Consider the following 19167-nt stretch of genomic DNA (forward strand, 5'->3'; position numbering starts at 1 on the left):
TGTTGCTGTGGACCAATTGAAACTTATTGTAATATGAAGTAAAATGTGCCTGTTCTTTATCTTCAAGAGAAGTTCTTAGGATTCTAGTAAAGATTTATACATAAACCCATTAAATAGTAGTATTCTGTTCTGAACCTGTTTCTTTTTCCAGAATTCTCTGGTTTAGGCACATTGAGTAAAGGTGCTCAACGTTATCTCAATGTGATTTGCTTTACAAGTCTAATGTATTCTTTTTCTGTCTCTCTAGAATGTTTCAGGCGTTTAAAGACTGGTTCTGGTTGGAAAGATTCTGGCTCCCAACATCAATAAAGTGGTCAGATCTTGAAGATCATGATGGACTTATCTTTGCAAAACCCTCTCATTTGTATATGACAATTCCATGTGCTTTTGGCTTGCTGATTATCAGACATTTCTTTGAAAAGTAAGTATTGCTTGTATGTCTCTCCTTCCCTTTCGTCTTCTTTGTCACAACTCTAAAATAATAGAACCTTGGTAAAATTCTTAAAGAATCATTGTTCAGAGGTTGCCACTGATGGGCTACAGATTCTTAGGGGAGTTCATGAAATCAAATGCACACCAAATGTTATCTAGAAGCTGAACAAATAAAAATTAGAAGCAAGCGCTTTAGTTTTACAGTGAAGAAAATTGAGATTGAGAGGTTTAAGTATCACAGAGCTTATTAGTGTCATTGATGGTGTGGGGACACAGTTCATCTTCCACGTGCCGTGCTATCTGACAAAGGACATGCATCTCGGGAAGGCAGTGTTAGAAGAGGCTATGGCTAGGGGATGCATTATCATTTTAGAATGCCTACAAAATAGCAAAAATGGCCCACTAAAGACCAAATTTAGTATTGCTTTATCGCATAGTTTATTCTAAAGGTTTATTGAAAGTTTTAATAGCAGCCCTTCATTCCAAAGTATAAGGAAATCAAATAAAAAAATATATAAATTTGCTTTCTCAGAAAAAGTAAACTTCTTTTCCTTAATTTAATTTAAATAGATATTACTGTCAACCTTTTTATTAAAACTGTACTAGTGTTATGAAAACAGGAGATAAATGTTCATCTATAATCTCTGTAGTTGTCTCTATTTCAAAAAACTGTTATTAGCACATAATTTTTTTGGAGCAAAAAGAATATTTGAATGTCAAGAGCTGGAAAAACTTAAGACAAAATCTGATAAAGATCATTTTGTCCAAGACTAACTGTAATGCAGATCATATGTTTATAACCATTTGCAGGGTCCTTATCTCGAGAGTTAGTTTGACCAACTCTGTTTCATGGACTCTCCAAAAAGGTTTCTGTACAAATAACAACTTCACTTGGGCCAAAAAATGCACTATTGCTATTGGGAAGAGGAAGAGAAAGCCCCTGGGTACCACTAAACCCTAGCGGAGAACATTCGAAAGTGTTCTTCCCTTTTGACAGCGAATCTACTTTTTACTCACATATTTGGATTTGTCACAGAATGCATAAATAAATAAAGTATAACTTTGCCACTGCACTACCAAATTAGCACATTATTCTTTCCCATCCCAAAATGCTTGCTTTTCTTACAGCATGCCTGGCGATCTTGGAATTTGGCATCCAGGTCCCCTACTTATTTGCATTGCAGATTTCCTACATTTTTTGGTGGACAGCTCCATTTTTTATGTTTCGATGAGGGCAATGAACTAGAGAATTGTTTCGGTTGCCAAAGCAGCACAGCTGTGGAGGACCAACTTGTTAGTCTTGGTCTTGGCCTCACCAACAACAATTAGGAAGGAATCCAATTCTCTTTTAATTCCTAGGACCATTCTTGATGCTTCCCAAGTGACTAAGTAAAGCCTGCATCATCTTTCCTGTATGTCTTTATAATTTTAGCTCCCAATACTCACCCTTAGCTTTTCCATTCTGTGATACTACAGAGCAAACACCATGTGCTCTTCCACTCGTCTAATATCTCTCTTTCTTTTTTAAGATTTTATTTATTTTAAGAGAGAGGGGAAGGGTACAGAAAATGAAAGGGAGAAAAACATCAATAAGTGATTGCTTCTTGCGCGCCTCCAACTGGGGACCTGGCCCGCAACCCAGGCCTGTGCCCTGACTGGGAATCGAACCGACAACCCTTTGGTTCGCAGGCTGGTGCTCAATCCACTGAGCCACACCAGCCAGGGCTCATATCTCCTTTAAAACAACAGAAGTAAGGAGAAGTTAACATGGAAGAGAAATCATGCTTTTTAAAGTATAAGTTTTTGTTTTTCCAGGGCTCCCATATCATTTGTATTAGTGTAAACCACTTAATAGACAAAGTATTACTGACACCCTATGTTTGAATAGAAACTTATAGTTTAAGAGGTATATAAAATCACAAGTGATGTAATCTCAGTGGAGAAAATGAGAGGTAAGCGACCCAGCCAAGGTCAGACAAGAAGTACGTAAGGAGTAGACCTGGAACTTGTACCCACAGGTTATGACACCCGGTTCAGGAGCGTTGACTTTTTATTTTCCTATACTGGTACTTCCTCGACTTCCACAGTGAAATACTCCCTATAGCAGAAGGGAGTAAATTAATATCTCTTGCGGATACAGAAGACATGGCCTAAAGAGTTGCTGGCAAAAGTGGAATTTTCTGAACTATCCTTTTCTTAAAAAGAGTTTATTTTTATATTTTAGAGAGAGGGGAAGGGAGGGACAAAAAGAGGGAGAGAAACATCAGTGTGAGAGAGAAACATCGATCCTTTGCCTCTCACACACTCCCAACCAGGGACGCGGCCGGCAGCCCAGACATGTGCCCTGACCGGAATCAAAGGAACGATGCCCAACCCACTGAGCCACACCAGTCAGGGCTGAACTATATTAAAAATGCATGTAAATGTGACACCATGTTTCAGATTACCCTAGGATGTGTTTATCACAAGGAAGCTGCCGCCTTTTGCCCTAGGAACTGTGACCGGGATGTGTGATTTGGCTGCTCCTTTTTGTCCGTGAGCTCTAGCCAGGAGCCACTTAAGATCAGGAAGCAGCGCCCCTTCCTTTTCCTAGGATGTGGAGAGCAAGAGCGGAGAGAGCGGGCTGATAAAGGGCAGACAAGCAGACCGTCTGAGAGTGACTGACATCTGCTTTGTGTTTTAGGGTCTCCTTCCCTTACAGATTTTAGTCTGTGGCTTATATTTGATTTTCTTTCTGGGTCTAGACTAGCAGCTTCTAACTAGTGTATCCAGACTCTTTTATGCATTCTTTTATGTGTCTGAAGTGTGATTTAAAAGGGATCTAGGCGAGTCAAGTTTAAACATTTGTGGAGTAAACACATTATCTCACAGTAAATTAGGTCCCCAGAAGAGTCCAGGGCAGGGGTGGAGCTGGTAAAACGAGAAGGTCATCTTTTTGTTTTACCCAGTTACTCAGTGAATAGATTTCCCGCCTCTACCACTTCTCAGCAACGCAGGGCCTGGTAGGATAGGGTGCCTGTCATTCTTTAAAGAAGGTACATGTAGCAGTCTACGGGAGTTCAGAAAGATTGTTGCTGGCCTCAGCTGAAACACTCTCCATATGCACACTAGACTTAAGTGAATTTGAAGATCGTATTGCTGCAGATACTTTGTTTTCTCACGTGAAACCCTCGGACTGAACTCTGGTCAAAGAGCCTTTGAATCCTTAGGAGCAAGGAAGCAATCCTGTGCCAGTAGGCTGTTGTTTCTCTTTAGGAGAATTATTTAAACTTCATGTGTTTAATATCTGCCTAGGCCTGCTTTCCTTTTATTCAATAAAATAATACTAAAAGCGGGGGGAGCTTCTGGGATTGGGAGGCTTTGGCTCATCGGTAACTGACGTGGTGCCAGATAAAGAGGGGGCTCTTAGGGGGTCTGGGTGGGGCCATTGGAAGGCTCAGTTCTGCAACAGTGGCAAACCTAAGAGATCCTTTCCTGGTGCTTAACCTCACTCTGAACCATTTTCATGGGAGCAGAAGTTCACATTCTTTTTCCTTCCTCTTGGACTTTTTTCTATTTCATATCAATAAAATGAAAGTACAAAGAAAGTTCATCTCTAAGTCCTTCTAGAGCTTAGACCTGTCATTTTCCTTCTGTTTGCAATTCAGTTCATCAAATATTTTATTGTGTTCCTTTATTCTCTCCTTTTACAAAATAGATTTTTAATTAAGTACCTATTCATATTTATTTACACTTACATTAGATGAAGCGATTAATTTTCTAGGTTTATTTGAAAAGGAAGGATAATGCTGAAGTAGAAAACTGCATTTATTCATTTCCTCTGTTCTATGGAAAAATGTGATTGCTGCGCTTGAAGCCTGGACACATTAAAAAGCAAGACCATATTCCTATTTCGTGTTTAAATTAATATAGATTTGTTCTTCATATCAACACTTGTGCCATGGATGTCTGTCTGTCTGCTGTGTGTACTTATCCACATGCTCACTCCCTGCTGACTCTTCAGAGGGGAATGCTAGATGCTTCGTTTGGCTTTGAGATTGGCTGTATGCCCTTACCGCATAAGTCTTCTTGGCTCAGTTCTGCTTTGCTTTTCCATTTTTCCTAACTTCTTCCTTTCTAGCATTTGAGGAGATAGCATTGAGTGATGATGATTGAGAACACGACCATATTGAACCATTTTGTATTTGTGTTATTCTACTAGGAAAAACAAGGAGTGTGTTCTCCAATAAAAATTTTCAACTAGTAGGTTGGATAAATGAATCCATTCCATTATTTATCCAAAACCCTGTCAGAGATGTTTTTTGAGATTTTGTTAGTTTTAAGAACATCTTAGTTTTTGTTTTATTTGGACCTTTCATGCAAAGAGGGAAATAATTCATCATATTCCTCAGATCATAGCATGCTGTCTTTGGTCTGTGTAAGACCTGATTGATTGATTTGAATTAACTTTTTCACTAATTACCTTTTATCCCCATTTCCTAGTCCCATTCCCCACCCTGCTGGATTCTAATGTATTTTATGGCTTTTTGTTTGTATGACCCAGTAAAGCATGTGCATAAACATAAATTGTGTGTATTGTTAGTTGACATATGGTATGGTAATAAGAATTTATTCTGTTTCTTCTTTTTTTAAGTATGGCACTATGTTTTATGATCTATCCACATTGCTCTGTGTACATCTGGTGCATAATTAGTTTGTTTTTATATGTCTCTGAAATGTATGGGCCATTTCCAGGAGCACTTAGTCCATCTGGAAGTTGGATTGGTTTATACATTTTATCAGATTATCTTGGGAAATTTTTATTCAACTCCTATGGTTATAAAAAATGAATTGAAGAGCTAAATAATCGTACATAACTAAAATTTCCAGCATTTAATCAAACACAGAAACTCCTAAATAAGTACAAGAATAGATTGACCTGGCAGAAGATAGAGCCTTTGTTAGAATTGAAGGAAGAATGGGGACCTATTATTATCTTTAAAATTCAGTTCTATTGAGATATGATTTATATTCAATAAAGTTCATCCAAAATTTGTTGCATTTTGATAAGTGTATGCAGTCATGTTACCATTGCCACAATTATGATATAAGAGTTTTTCATCTGCTGAAAACTCCCCACTACCCCATTCAGTTAGCCTTTCTCCCTAAATACTACCTCCTGCCAATCACTGACATACTTCTGTCTGTATAATTTTGCTTTTTCTGGATTTCCTATAAATGGAATCGTATAAATTGTAATCTTTTGTGTCTGACTTCATTTTGCTTAGCATACATCTTTGAGATTTTTTTTCACATAGTTATGTGCAGTGATTCTTTGTCATTGCTGAATAGTCTTTCATTGTGTTGGTATACCACAATTAATTTATCCTCTAATTAATTGATGGAAATTTGGATTGTTTACAACTTTTGGCTGTTACAAATAGAGCTGCTATGGACATGTGCATATTAGCATTTGTGTGAACATGTGCTTTTATTTCTTTTGGTAAGTAGCTAAAATGTTTACTCTTCAAAAGATATTGTAATGCATGTATATCCATACAATGGATTATTAGTGAGCAAGGAAAAGGAATGAGTTCTAAATATTAGTACATCTAAATACATGGATGAAGCTAAAAACCACCAGACCTGGTGAAGGAAGCCACATCTAAGCAACTATATAATGTATGATATGTATTTAATATCCAGAAAAGTCATAGCTATAAGGACAGAAGATAGCTTAGTGACTACTTGGGGCAGTGGTGTGAGAAAACAGGATTAACAGTAAATATGCATGAGGGATCATATTAGGATCATGAAAATATTCTAAAGCGGATTCATGGTGATGGTAGTACAACTGGGTTAATTTTCTTTAAATAAATCACTCAAGAAGTGCCTTAATATTTATTTTTAAAAGATATAAATAAAATGAAAAGGCAAACCACGGACTGGGAGAAAATATATGAAAAATATATATCTGCTGAGTATTTCAGAATCTATAAAGAAGTCAAGTAACTAAATAATAAAGAAATAATTATTTTTAAAATGGGCGAAATATTTGAACAGATAGTTTGCCCAAAAAGATATATAAATGGCAAGTAAATGTATGAAAGATGTTTAACATAATTAGTAATTAGCAGAATGCAAATTAAAACCACTACCCATTGGAGGTTAACAAAAATGTCAGAGCAAAGGACCTCTGAAAATTCTCTCCATCGAATCAATCAGAAAACTAACAAATCTTGTGAAAATCAGCTTTTCTGAATTCAGAATTAACCAAAGGCTTACAGTAACCCAGGGAGTGTTATTTAAGAAAAACAGCTGATTCCTGGAAAACACCGGCAAGCTCAGCAGCATTTTTACTTGCCCTGTCCCTGTCCTGCCCTTCGCACCTCTGGGAGTCTGAGAACACCAGCAGCCCCCTGTCTCAGCAGAAGCCAGCAGCGTGGCAGCCATCGAAGGGAGCGGAGTGGAGCTGAACTCCTTCAAAGCATCATTGCCAGAGAGCTGTCACTCTCTAACCTGTCTGGTAGTTCTCTGGAGGACATGGTTCACCTCCTCACAAGGCTGTCTTGATGAGACCTTACTCATAACTTCCCAGCAAGGAAAGCCTTTTTCCTGGGGGTGCTGGTCTACAACAATTAGAGGCAATTGATTCACTTTGGGAAGGCTTAGCTGGAAAACAGGACGTCCACAGGGGGCTCTGAAAAGTTCTGCCATATTCTTGGAAATCAGAGGCTGTTGGAATGTGTAGAGCTCTGGGCGTGCTGAGGCTATCCACATGCCCATGAAAAACCTGGGAAAGCTAAGCTCTTACCTCTGGATGATGTTGAGGCTTTGTGCAAACTGAAAGTAAAGGCTAAGGCAGAGTTGCCAACACTTTCTATGCAGAAGACTAGCAGGGAGAGAGAAGACTCAATCAATGCTATAAATCAAATCAATCTAATAGACATATATAGAACAAACCACCCAGTAACAGCAGAATTCTCATTCTTCTCATGAGCCCAAAGAATGTTCTCCAGGACCACCTATCAAGCTATAAAACAAGCCTCTACACATGGAAAAGGATTGAAATTAGGTAAAATATGTTTTCTGACCACAATGAAATGAAATGAAAAACAATAACAAGGACATTGGGAAATTAGCAAATATGTGGAAATTAAACAACATACTTCTAAATACTTAATGGGTCAGAGGAGAAACCACAAGGTAAATTAGAAAGCGCTGAGGTGTATGAAAAAGAAAGCACCACAGAAAAATTTATGAGATGCAGCCAAAGCTGTGCTTAGAAGGAAAGTGATAGCCATAAACACCTGTCATTGAAAAAGAAGGAAGATCTGAAATCAGTAATTTAACCTCCTGCTTTAGAGGAACTGGGGGAAAAAGGAGAGCAAACTAAACTTATAACAAGTTAAGTTAGGCAATAATAAATATTACAGTAAGAAATCCATGAAAACCACTATACACACAGTAGAATTGCTGAAATTAAAAAGACTGGCAATTCCAAGTGTTGGCAGGGATATGGAGTAACTGGAACGCGGGCACATTATTGGTTGGAATGCCAAACGGCAAATCACTTTGGAAAACAATGTGCCGGTTCCTCATAAGGTTAAGTATACTTACCATACCGCCCATGGATCCCATTCCTAGATATTTACCCAACAGTATGACATTTGTCATAAGTTAGAACTTCAAAAAGGAACATAATAATTTCCATACGATAACATCAGCAAACAAGACTTTCAATATCAGAACTTTTATTTATTTAAATCTAGGAATCATAAAAAGGAAGCTCTAAGTGAAATGGCTTATCCCAATTCCTGGATCTTGTGCATAAATGTATTTGGATTAACATAGAATGGACTTTGGAACTGCGCAGTTATTTTATTTTTTAAGTTATTGTTTGTATAGAAGGTCTCAAAACTTGTTCTCCTTGAACTTTGGCAAGGCAGATAGATGCTGGCTGTAGGTAGTCCAATGACAACATGAACCAATGACTGAGCTTTCATTCGGAATCTAAAGTTACAACTGAGTTTTCTGGTGTCATCGTAGATTCATTATCAGACTTTGAACTTACATTCTTTCATATTTTTGTAGGTCTATTGCCACACCTCTAGCAAAAGCATTTGGCATTAAAGAGGAAGCTCGAAAGACTATACCGAACACGGTCTTAGAGAATTTTTTCAAATATTCCACAAGGCAACCATCTCAAGTAAGTACAAATTCTTTGGTTTTGGATTTGAAAATCTCCTTTCTTAATGTTTCAGTCATCTGTGGCTTACCTCATCTGTGAAAGAAATCTATTCAAGTTAACTGGCAAATGATTTGATTCATTTGGATGTATTTTCTCTATTGATAGGTTTTATAGCATTCCAAGCATAATATGAAATCACAAATAAATATTATAATATAAAATAACCAATGTTAATAGTTGAACTATTGTGTACAACTCTAGTGTTGAACACTAACAATTAATGCCATAACTTGAGTATGAAGATCAAAATTCAGTTTTTAATAGTAGGATGTACTCATATACACTGTGTACTGATTAAAAATAAGAAAGATCACTATTAAAGCAGAGCAGCCCATAGGTGACACTTTTGATGATTGTGGCACCATCAATATGCATTACACACATTAGGAAAGTGTCTACTGTGGTGACTTTCATGCAATGGACACTTCATTTCATCCAAGGCCTTAACACACTCAGAAATATGCTCTGCCCTTGCCTGCTTCCTAGAGAGAGAATTTTGAGCGGTCATTATTCTATTCACAATGAGGGATGTCCTTCGTGAAATGTGGTGGTGTACTGCATGGTAACGTACCATAGAGAAAGCTTTTCCTATAATTTTTTTTTTTAAATAGTGTCCAGGCAGGTCTAGTTCCTTTATACCTTCACAATTAAAGTGAGAGATGAAATAAAAACCTTCTCCAAAAGCAGCACACCTTCTGTGATGAATGCAGAGAGTTATCACTAATAATTTTAAAATTCAAAATTATACGCTCACACCGTTTTAGGACCGATGGAGTTTTAAGGGCCTGAACTTCATTTGCTGAGTTCAGCTGCACCTATGATGTCTATCATTGGGCCTGTTGAGGCCACACCATATTGCATGGGGCAGAGGGTCCGGGGCTGCCCGTGGCCGGCCAGCATCCTATCAAACTTGTTCTGCCCTTGGCTTCTGTATTTGACTTCTTTCTTTCTTTAAAATGAGGCCAGTCTGACAAGCTCTCTCCACCTGTTCCTCTTTATTTCGACGTGCTCCGAAAGAGTGCGGTTGTTCATCTAAACACTGCTGTTACCACGAGTGAAAACAATGCCTAAGCATCATTTTTTACATCTTCCAAAAGGGAAATTATTGAGCTACGGTTATGGAAAATGAGGACTCTTTCATGAGGTCCTTATTATCCTTCTCTGTTTCTGTTTGGAAGTAACTAACTTTGCTAATACCTTGGATAAAACATGAAAAACAGTGCTGTGCTATCAATGACCTGCCATGCTCGCTATAGCAAGAGCTTCAGGTTGACTTTTTAGGAGATTTAACATTATGAAGAAAAGTTGGCCTTCATCAGGTTTTCCTGCTATGGAGAGATAGTAGCCATGTGCCAATTAAAGAAAAACTAAGAAAAGCTAAAGGAGATTTAGAGGTTTAGGGATTAGGTCATCTTGTTTCTTCACGATTGAGGTGAGGAAGCTAAGGCCTCATATGAGGGATGAGCTGTGCAAAGTCATGCAGCGGATGAGGGGCTGAATTACAGCTGGAACCTGACCCCCGGCCCCCTAACCAATGCTCTCCCTGTTGTGCCCAAGTGGCTTCTTCATCTGGGAGTAGAATATTGTAGGTTTGTTTCAAAGCATGGAACAACTGTAGTAATTGTTCTAACTCAACATGCCCAGTATGCACGTTTGTATCAGGCAAGAGCAGAAACGTTGTACACCAACCCCAAACCGAGAAGATGAAGGAAAAGAATTAAGATTTCTAACATATATTTCTTATACTTTATAAAATTGAGACAGCATTTGCCTAACAGATCACGATAACAAGCTGTCGAAAAATGCCCATAGATTAATAAAAGTACTAGAACTTGGGAAAAAAATATAATAGAGGAAGGCAAAGTACATGACTTAATAGTAATTTCAGATGTGGAAACAAAATAATCTCATAATATCTCCCATATTAACTTGGCCAATGTCATACAAACAGCAGTTTGTCTGTATTTTGTCATACAGAAAGCCATAAATTTGGCTGAGGTAAGAGAAGTTGTCGGGGAAACTAATAAAAGTTTTGTGCTGTTTCAAGATATGGGTATTACCTCAAACAAAGTATTCCAAAGCTGTAATGGCAGAACATTGCAGCGGTAAGACATGTGGATAACACATGACTTCACTGAAACAACAGAGCATGTGGATCAGAGGATACCCCTTCAGCTGTTGCGGATGGCACCGATAAAAACAAAAACATTTCTGTATATACAGTATCGATTCTGGGCTGGTTAGCACAGAAGGGTATAACATGGTATTGATGAGGCCCCCAAATACTACACACATCAACTTTCCACGAGAGTTTTGAGCTATGGTTTTGCACAATTCTTGTGGGCCTGTGTATGAGCAGCTGTGTGTCCACTATTTATATATGTGTTTATGTGTCTCTCTACATATATCTCAATAACAACTTCAAGATGTATTGGGAGAGAGCCATGATAACAGACCAACAGCTCTGGCCAACAGATCAATTATTCTGCTATTGATACGATGGAGTAACGGCAGAACTTATTATCTAGCCCTTTCCCTCAGCAAAGCCACAATGAGAACTGATGCCAAAAAATAAGTCTGTCGTTCTGGAGAAGATCTCAAGAAAACACGGCACCGTGAGCCTGGCAGAAACCCGTTATCATGGTTCATGAGGGCATTCTCGTTTGCTAGCTTGTCTCATCCTTAAATCCAAACTTTTTAGAGCAAAATGCTCTCTAGTTCAGCTTAATTTACAGGTGAGACATGTGCAAGCTAAAGAGGATGGGTCACCCCTCTACACCCCCAGTGGGTTTGTGTTTAAAGCACCAGGTCTCTGGGCTCCCACTCAGGGCTCTTCCTCCAGGGTGTACCGCTTCTCCTTGAGGCTCTCCAGGGTGTCAAAGCTGAAAACGCGATCGTGAGGACCGGCTGTGCGGTCCAGACACTGCACACTGTGAGCGGAGGGGGGCAGATTCACCGCCCTGAGCCTCAGTTTCCCCCTCTGTAAGCTGAGCATGATACTAATACTTATCTCACAGGGCTCTCGCGAGGGCGGAGTTGAGCACTTAGGATAGTGCCCGCTACACAGGAGATGCTCAGTAAAGCTCAGCTCTTGCGATCGTAGCTCATACCTCTTTCACACTGACTTCTACAGGAGCATTTTTAAACATGTCTTCCCAGCTCCAGTTTTCCCAGGGGAACATCATTTGTTTCTTAATTACGCTCATTTCCATATGCCTGGCACAATTTTCTGTGCATTGTAGGCGTTGAATACATGCTCATTTCATGTGTCAATGAGAGAAACCACTTCTAGAGACTTGTTTGCGAGAGGCTTTCCACCCCAATACCATTGTAGGGGATGAGCCAGTATTGCCAAGACTGACTTTCAGCCAGATTCGTCTGTGCTGCAAAACAGAAAAAAATGCTTCAAATCATGTTCAATTTCTGTCTTCTCGTTGCATTTCTTAAGCAGATGTCTGTCGAAATGACGGGATAATAAAATCAGTTTGTTCTCAGATCTGGGAAAATTCCAGGCTGAGGGCAGGGACTTTGTTTCGCTCCCCGCTGAATCCCCAATGCCTAGAGCGGCGCTTGGCACTGGTGAGCAGAGGCTCGCTGAATCTTTCTGGATTGAGTGGGTAAAGCGTGTACAGTAAAGCAGCCACGTTCTGTCTAGGAACACAGAGAGTATCATGCTGCGGCGTTTCAGAATCTGTCCTGCTACGGGCCAAGCAGCAAGGTTTGAATTATGCCCTCTGTTCGGGGGATCTGCTCATGTTTGCAGATGATTCTAGAAGTACAGGAACACGTCTCCTCACAGGTTTTGTCCGTGGTCTCCCTTCGTTCCACTTAGGACGTTCACATCCGGGAGCCCCCACGTCCTCGGACCACGCACTGGAGGCAGAAAGTGAACCCTCTCACTTGTTACTGCCCCCTCCTGCCCAGGGCTCAGAGGGCACGCTCAGGGCTCCAGGGCTGGGGCCCACCTGCGGCTTTCGGTCCCCTGCCGGCTCCTCCTGCCTCTCTGCGCGCTGTGCTCTCTCCTCCTGCCAGGGGCCGTGATGAGCACGGGGCTCTCTCCAGACTCTGCCCGCCCGGCGTGCCGGGCCCTCGCTGCCAGCACGGAGGAGCAGAGGCCTAGAACCAATGGGCAAAGGGAACCCAGCCCCCGGCTCTCTCACTCCTGCTCCTGCATACCCTACGGGCCGCAAGAGCAGACTCTAAAAACGCAGGCACCCTGTAACCCACAGGGTCAGTCCCAGGCGAGGCCAGCTTTGACGTGACTCTGGCCACATCTTTCCTCCTCTCCTCTTTGTGGGATTCTGCACTGCGAGGCCTCTTGCTGTGTCACAAGTGCTCCCCAGTCACCCCGCTCCCATTCCAGGCAGCCTCACATGCTGGCCCCTCTGCCAGGACACTCTCCCTGCGTGCCCTCTCTTCCCTGGGGCCCTTCCAGGGTTCAGCTTAAGCGTAGCTTCTGGGACCCGCCGACAGAGCCAGGTCGCATGGTGCCCTAATCCTCGCCTCTCTTGGCACTCAGCCTATTTTATTAGAATTCTTTGCTTTACCTTCAACTTCCTCCCCAGACAGACCCTACCCTGTGAGGTAGGGTCCCATATCTGTCCTGTTTATTTAGAGCTGCAAAAACTAGCAAAATGCCTGCAAGAAGTAACGCACGAATAAATAGTTGCCAACTCAGTGACCTCAAAAACACAAGAACAAAACAAAACAACCACCAGGGAGCCCCTGGCCTACCAGTGGTTCGGTATTGGAAGGGGCACTTTACAGGGAAACAGTGTAATTCCGGCCGGGTCCTGTTCTGCTTTGGTTCTGCCTGCCTTCTCTTCCCGTTAAGTAACCGGCTAGCGGTCTAGCAGGCCTGTGGAGGCCGCAGTCAGTCCTTTGCCGGTCTCAGCACGAGGGCTTCGTTACGTGTCGTATCTACTGCTGCTCCATGCACCTGAGCCATCATACAGACAGCACACTGTCACACAGGCTCGGTTACTGGGCACAAGCTGTGGGGTGTCCGGCCATCGGGCTATGGCCGGCTTTGTTCGGCCCTCACCATGGTGGTCCCCGATTGGTTTAAATTTATTTTGACATACTGGCCAACATTAAGGAAACCTCGAGCCTTCGCACGGAAGTTCTGGGCCTGCCCCTTCACGCTGGCAGTTGTCAGCCCGCGCACGGTCCCGGCTGCGCCTTGGGGACAGGGCATGGGCCTCTCTGTTTGCTGTGTCCAGATGGCTTCGGCTTCTTTCCTCAACACTGAAGCTGAGAGTCAGCTCTATGCAATTTTATTTTTGTCCTAATAAAGAGGAAAATCTTTCCTGTACTTACACTGGAAAATGAAAGATCAAGAATGCTGGTGCTTCAAAAAAAATGACAGAGCTTATTTCATCGTCCAAGTGGAGGGTACTGTAGGTTTAACATGCAAAACACGCCTGTGTTGAAAGACTACAACTTAAAATGCCGCTCTGAAGCAGGCCTGGTCCACTCAGTCATTTGTGTTCCTTGTCAGGCCTGGGGGTGGGGGGGTGGGGGCAGAAACAGAAATGGGTGACCTTTGAGCTGATCCAGTACCCATACTGTTTCCAATTTTAAATCATGACCTACAACTTCTGCTTCCCAGAAGAGAAGCAATCATCCTTTTTATGTTCTGCAATCATTTTTATGATTGGAATTATTTCAGACCAGTTTGCAGTAGGCGCTACGTATGACGAAATGCGAAAGTGATGGCCGGCACCTGTGCGAGTTTTTCCTGCGTTACCCTTTGGAGCCATTAGGAAGGTCATGTACAACAGCAGGGTACGCACGAGCCTGAGTTCTAGTCCTCACTTCGCTGCTAATGTCAGGTCTTATGAAATTACTAAAACTCTGTTTCCTCATAGGGAGAAAGGAAGAGATTGGGTTTGATTGGCATCTTACACTCTACCCAGTACCTAGGAGGCTCTGAATAAAATCGGGCTGAGGGAGTTCATGTATGCAACCTGAACATATGGGTTGCTACCAACTTATAAAGACTCGATCTCCTTAGTAACTCAGAGTTTTGAAATGCTGACATTCTCTCTGTTTGGGGCGTATGGGTATGTGTGTGTGACTTCAAGAGCAAGAGAGAGAAATTCTCTGGCTCCAGGCTGAATGCAGAATTCCTCTCCTCTCCAGTGCGCACGCTCTCCTAATCCGATCTCGCTGCCTCCTGACTGCCTGCCGGGCTGACTCTGCTCCTTATCACTCACTCATTTATTTTGTCCACTTTCAGGCGGATATTTACGGACTGGCAAAGAAGTGCAACTTGACCGAGCGCCAGGTGGAACGATGGTTTCGGAGCCGGCGGAATCAGGAGAGGCCTGGCAGGATGAAGAAATTCCAGGAAGCTTGGTAAGGACAGTCAAACCCCTGAAACGCTGCTGTTTCACACGGAGCACGGGGTCGCCTCAGAGAGTCTTGGGGTGAGGGCCACAGGGCCCGTGCCCTTTCAGACTGGTCTCCAGTTTACCTTTTGTGTGCCAGGTTCCTTCCAAACACCTTAAATACAGGATAGATTAGCTCCGAATAGCAGGATAGATTAGCTCCAAACACCTTAATTTCAGTGTATTATTTACTTACCCTTGCCCTGGCTGGTTTAGCTCAGTGGATTGAGCGTCGGCCTGCGAGCTAAGTGTCGCTGGTTCGATCTTCCAGTCAGGGTACATCAGAGAAGGAAAACTCTGACTCCAAAAAACCTCCGCTGCCTTGCGGCATACCTCTTCAGGGGAAAGGCTAAGGGAGTAAACCCCGACAGAAAATCCGGAGCCGGAGTCCCTAAGACGGTTTGACGTTGTAGTCAACACCGGCAACTCCTGCGGCGCACCTGAAGCCAAGCTGTATTGACTCCGTCTTTCCCTTGGATCCTTCAGCTGCGAAGAGAGGGGGGTCTGCTGCATGGGCAACAGCAGACCCTCCATATTACCCTGCCCAGGCTCTGTAGCTTCAGCTTCACTGGAGAGGACACTCCAGCGTCATCGCAAGATGTCAATTCAACACGGGAGGAGACAGATACTACCATGTCACTCCCGAGTTGGACTGCACAGCCATTCTCGGCAGTGCAGATAGACTCTTAAGAAGCTACACCATCGTCTCTCGAGACGGACGGCTGCCGCCGACGACGACGACGACGACGACGATTTACTTACTTAGTCTCTTTAATGATGATCCCTGAACCCTGTTCCACAGCATTTAAGGATGTTAATCCACAGTGGATCCTTTATTTTAAAATTAAATTCCATATTAGCTGATCGCTTTTCTTTTTAAAATAAGATTTTCACTTAGCAGTGAGCACTCTACTATAAAAATACCTGGTAGTGGCTGAGTACCTGATGTATATGTAGGCAGGAGCTCCCCCAGTGCTGGAGGGAGGACCTGGCCTGGGGCGGGGCCCCTGCCCACTCCATCTGCCTCTCCATCTGCCTCTCCATCTGCCTCTCCATCTGCCCCACATCTGCAGCCCCACATCTGCAGCTTCCGTCACCGCTGGTCCAAGTTCACTCTGCCCAGTTCCGCCCTGATTTCACCCTGCGGTCTCATCTTTCACCATTACCATCTGAGCCCAGCTTGTCAATTTCTGGATTTTTTACCCAAGAGTTTTTCCCTCCCTCACAATTATTTTTTATCTCAGCCTTGCTTGGGGGACAGGGGGAACTTTTACCACCTATGTTCTTTGGAAATAAGTCAGATGGCGTTGAGGAGGACATCATCACTCATCCTGTTATTAGGGAGATGTAGCAGTTCTCACACATTTTGGTTTCAGAGTCCTTTTGTTCTCCCAGAAACTATTAAAGGCCCCAAAGAGCATTTGCAGGTGTGTCTCTTATCTACTGATAGTCACACTATTAGAAATGAAAACTGAGATGTTTATGAAACATAAGTCACATTTCGTCAGTGCTCAGAGCAGCAGCGCAATCACACGTCACGGAACCTCTGGAAATCTCCGCTAGGCCCCTGTGAGGGAGTGAGTGAAAAGGACAAATCGTATCTCAGGGTTACCATGACAACGTTTGGACGCCAGGGCTCCCAGGCACACGCTTGGAGAACCCCTAGTATAGTGTGATGAGACCTGCCAGGACCGATCCGGGAAGATGTGGCACTTGGGCTTCCGTGTTGGAGCTGGTCGTTTCTGTGCAGCCCTGGGTGAGTTAGGTGACGTCTCTCACCCGTTAGTACTCATTTTACCGACCTGTGAGGACCAGGTTCCTGCTACATGAGCTTGTGAGGAGGGAAAAAGTGTGATAAGGCACATCTGTGCTTAACACAGCGCCCAGCACAGGGCCAGGCGGTCATGCACGCCTGAGAAACAGAGGGTAGAGGCTGCGCCGCCTGACTTAAGGCTCCCTTTGGGGCTGGCAGGTCTTGTCGCCTCCTTCTTGTGCTTCTTGTTTGGCTTCGATCATCAGGGAGCCGAGGAAAAGCTCTCTGCCCCTACGTGCGGGCTTTCGCGGGGCCAGCCGTAAATAAGTCGTGTGAGAACAGGGCTACCAGCTCATTCTATAGAATGCCCTTTGGATGTTTTTACGGTTCAACTTTCTGAGCAGTTGAACCCTGTTATTTTTAATCTATCAAAACAAGCCATGAGGGAAAGCTGTCATCGAGCTTATGCGACAATGCTCAGGAAACACTGCTGGATTTAGAGTCCACAGACCTGCCCTTGAGCCTCAGTGGTCCCTGCTCAGCTCTGTGAGCCGGGCAGACGGCCCGGCCTCCGTGAGCCCGGTCCCCGTCCCACGCGCACAGGGGGAGCCTGCCCCCTTCCTCTCTCTTCACCTCCCGCGGGCATGCCGTGGGAAGCACTGCCAGGCTTTGTGCAAGTACAGGGCACATACATTATGTTTAATGATGTCGTTGTTGCTCCAACAATCATTACATGAAATAGCAGTAATTTTTAAATATGTCACATCAACACATTCTGAAGCAGAAAGACAAGTGTAATGAACTGTGTATGCTCTGTATCCATCACCACCTTTAATAATCATCAGCACAGGCCATCAGTCCTCCGCCACTGATGCCCTGCCTGCTCCTCTCCCCCACCACCGAGACTCTTTGTGGGTCATAACGGTTTCAATTCACTGAGATATACTTGACTTAGAGCATTGTATAAACTTAGACATACGATACGACTTGACTTGCATATATTGTGAAATGATTGCCACAAATTTAGTTAACATCTATCGTTTTGTATAGATACAAAAAGAAAAAAAGTTTTTTTTTTGTTGTGATGAGAACTTTTAGGACCTCCTCTCAGAAACTCAAATGTACCTTACGGCAGTGTGTGGGGTGTACTGTACAATATGGCGACTGTTTATCTCTTAACTAGAAGCTTGTGCCTTTTAATTGCCTTCGTCCAATTATTATTGAAGATCATTTTTGAAGCAGATATCAGACATTGTAGGATTTCATCTGTAAATACTTTATTACATACGTATCTCTAAAATATACATACCACAGCAATTTTAAACATGAGTCTAATACCAGTGTCTTACCTTTAAAAATTTATTTAATAACAGCAAATAGTCAGTATTCATTTTTCCTTAACTATCTCAAATCTTCTTTACGGTTTGTTAATGTGAATCGGGATCTAAATAACACCCATGCATTATGATTGGGTGATATGTCTTTTAAGTCTCTTAATTTATAGGTCTTCATACGTGAGAAAAAGATATCCTTTCAAAATATGCTTTTTCAGAGGCCAGACTTTTAGAAACCTTTTCACTGGGAAATAAATGGAGATAAAATAAATGATTTGTTGATAATACTAGTATCAAATCATCATTTATTGTATGTCAGGAACTGGGCTAAACATAATAATAATAGTAGTAATAATAAACAGCCACTTATTGTTGATTACTTCATAATAGGCACTATGATCAGTATTTTTCATAAATTATTTTGAATTTTTTAACATGTTGAGTCAGGTTTTGTTGTTTCCCTTTCACAGATGAAGAGATTGAGGCTCCCGGAGGCTAAGTGACCTCCCTACAGTCGTAGCCACCTACTAAGTGCCAGAGTCAGGACACCGGCTTAGATGTGTTTGACTCCAGAATGCGTGTTCTTTCTGTCCTAGCGAACATTTTTCTTCTCAAATGTCAGTCACCTTGACAAGAGTTTTCTTTCTTTTGACAGCTGGCGATTTGCATTTTACTTAGTGATTACTGTTGCTGGAATTGCATTTCTCTATGACGTAAGTTGTCCTTTTGATGATATCTTTGATTGGAATTTGTCATTAATTTTCAAAAATCCCAGCCCTTGATTTTCTTAGGATATACTTTCAGTGAGATGACCAGCTCTTAAGTTCCTAATCTTGCTAATGCCCAGGCAGTAGCAACACCTCAGTCTCTTCCAAGGCTTTCATTAAGGTTTGCACTTGTGAAGTTAATTTTGAAACTTAATCTCTCACTGTTTCCACCTAGGCAACTCATGCACCAACTAAACTGGACTATTTATCCCCTCTGCCAGGGAGTGTCTTGCCCTCCCCATCTTTCTCTACCTGTCAA

At 42.4% G+C, this 19167-nt stretch overlaps 1 protein-coding gene across 1 annotated transcript in view; it reads left to right on the forward strand.

Annotated features, from left to right (window-relative positions):
- Positions 1-247: 247 nt before the first annotated feature.
- Positions 248-19167, forward strand: part of CERS3 (ceramide synthase 3) — a 53541-nt gene continuing 34621 nt past the window's right edge. Inside the window, exons 1-4 of the mRNA XM_090263587.1 lie at positions 248-421; positions 8506-8620; positions 14904-15022; positions 18797-18854. Coding sequence (XP_090119713.1) covers positions 249-421; positions 8506-8620; positions 14904-15022; positions 18797-18854 — 465 coding nt within the window. The 5' untranslated portion in view covers position 248. The remainder of the gene's footprint in view (positions 422-8505; positions 8621-14903; positions 15023-18796; positions 18855-19167) is intronic.

Source organism: Furipterus horrens, unplaced genomic scaffold, assembly GCF_987537825.1.
Source record: "Furipterus horrens unplaced genomic scaffold, mFurHor1.1.pri manual_scaffold_16, whole genome shotgun sequence".
NCBI lineage: Eukaryota > Metazoa > Chordata > Mammalia > Chiroptera > Furipteridae > Furipterus > Furipterus horrens.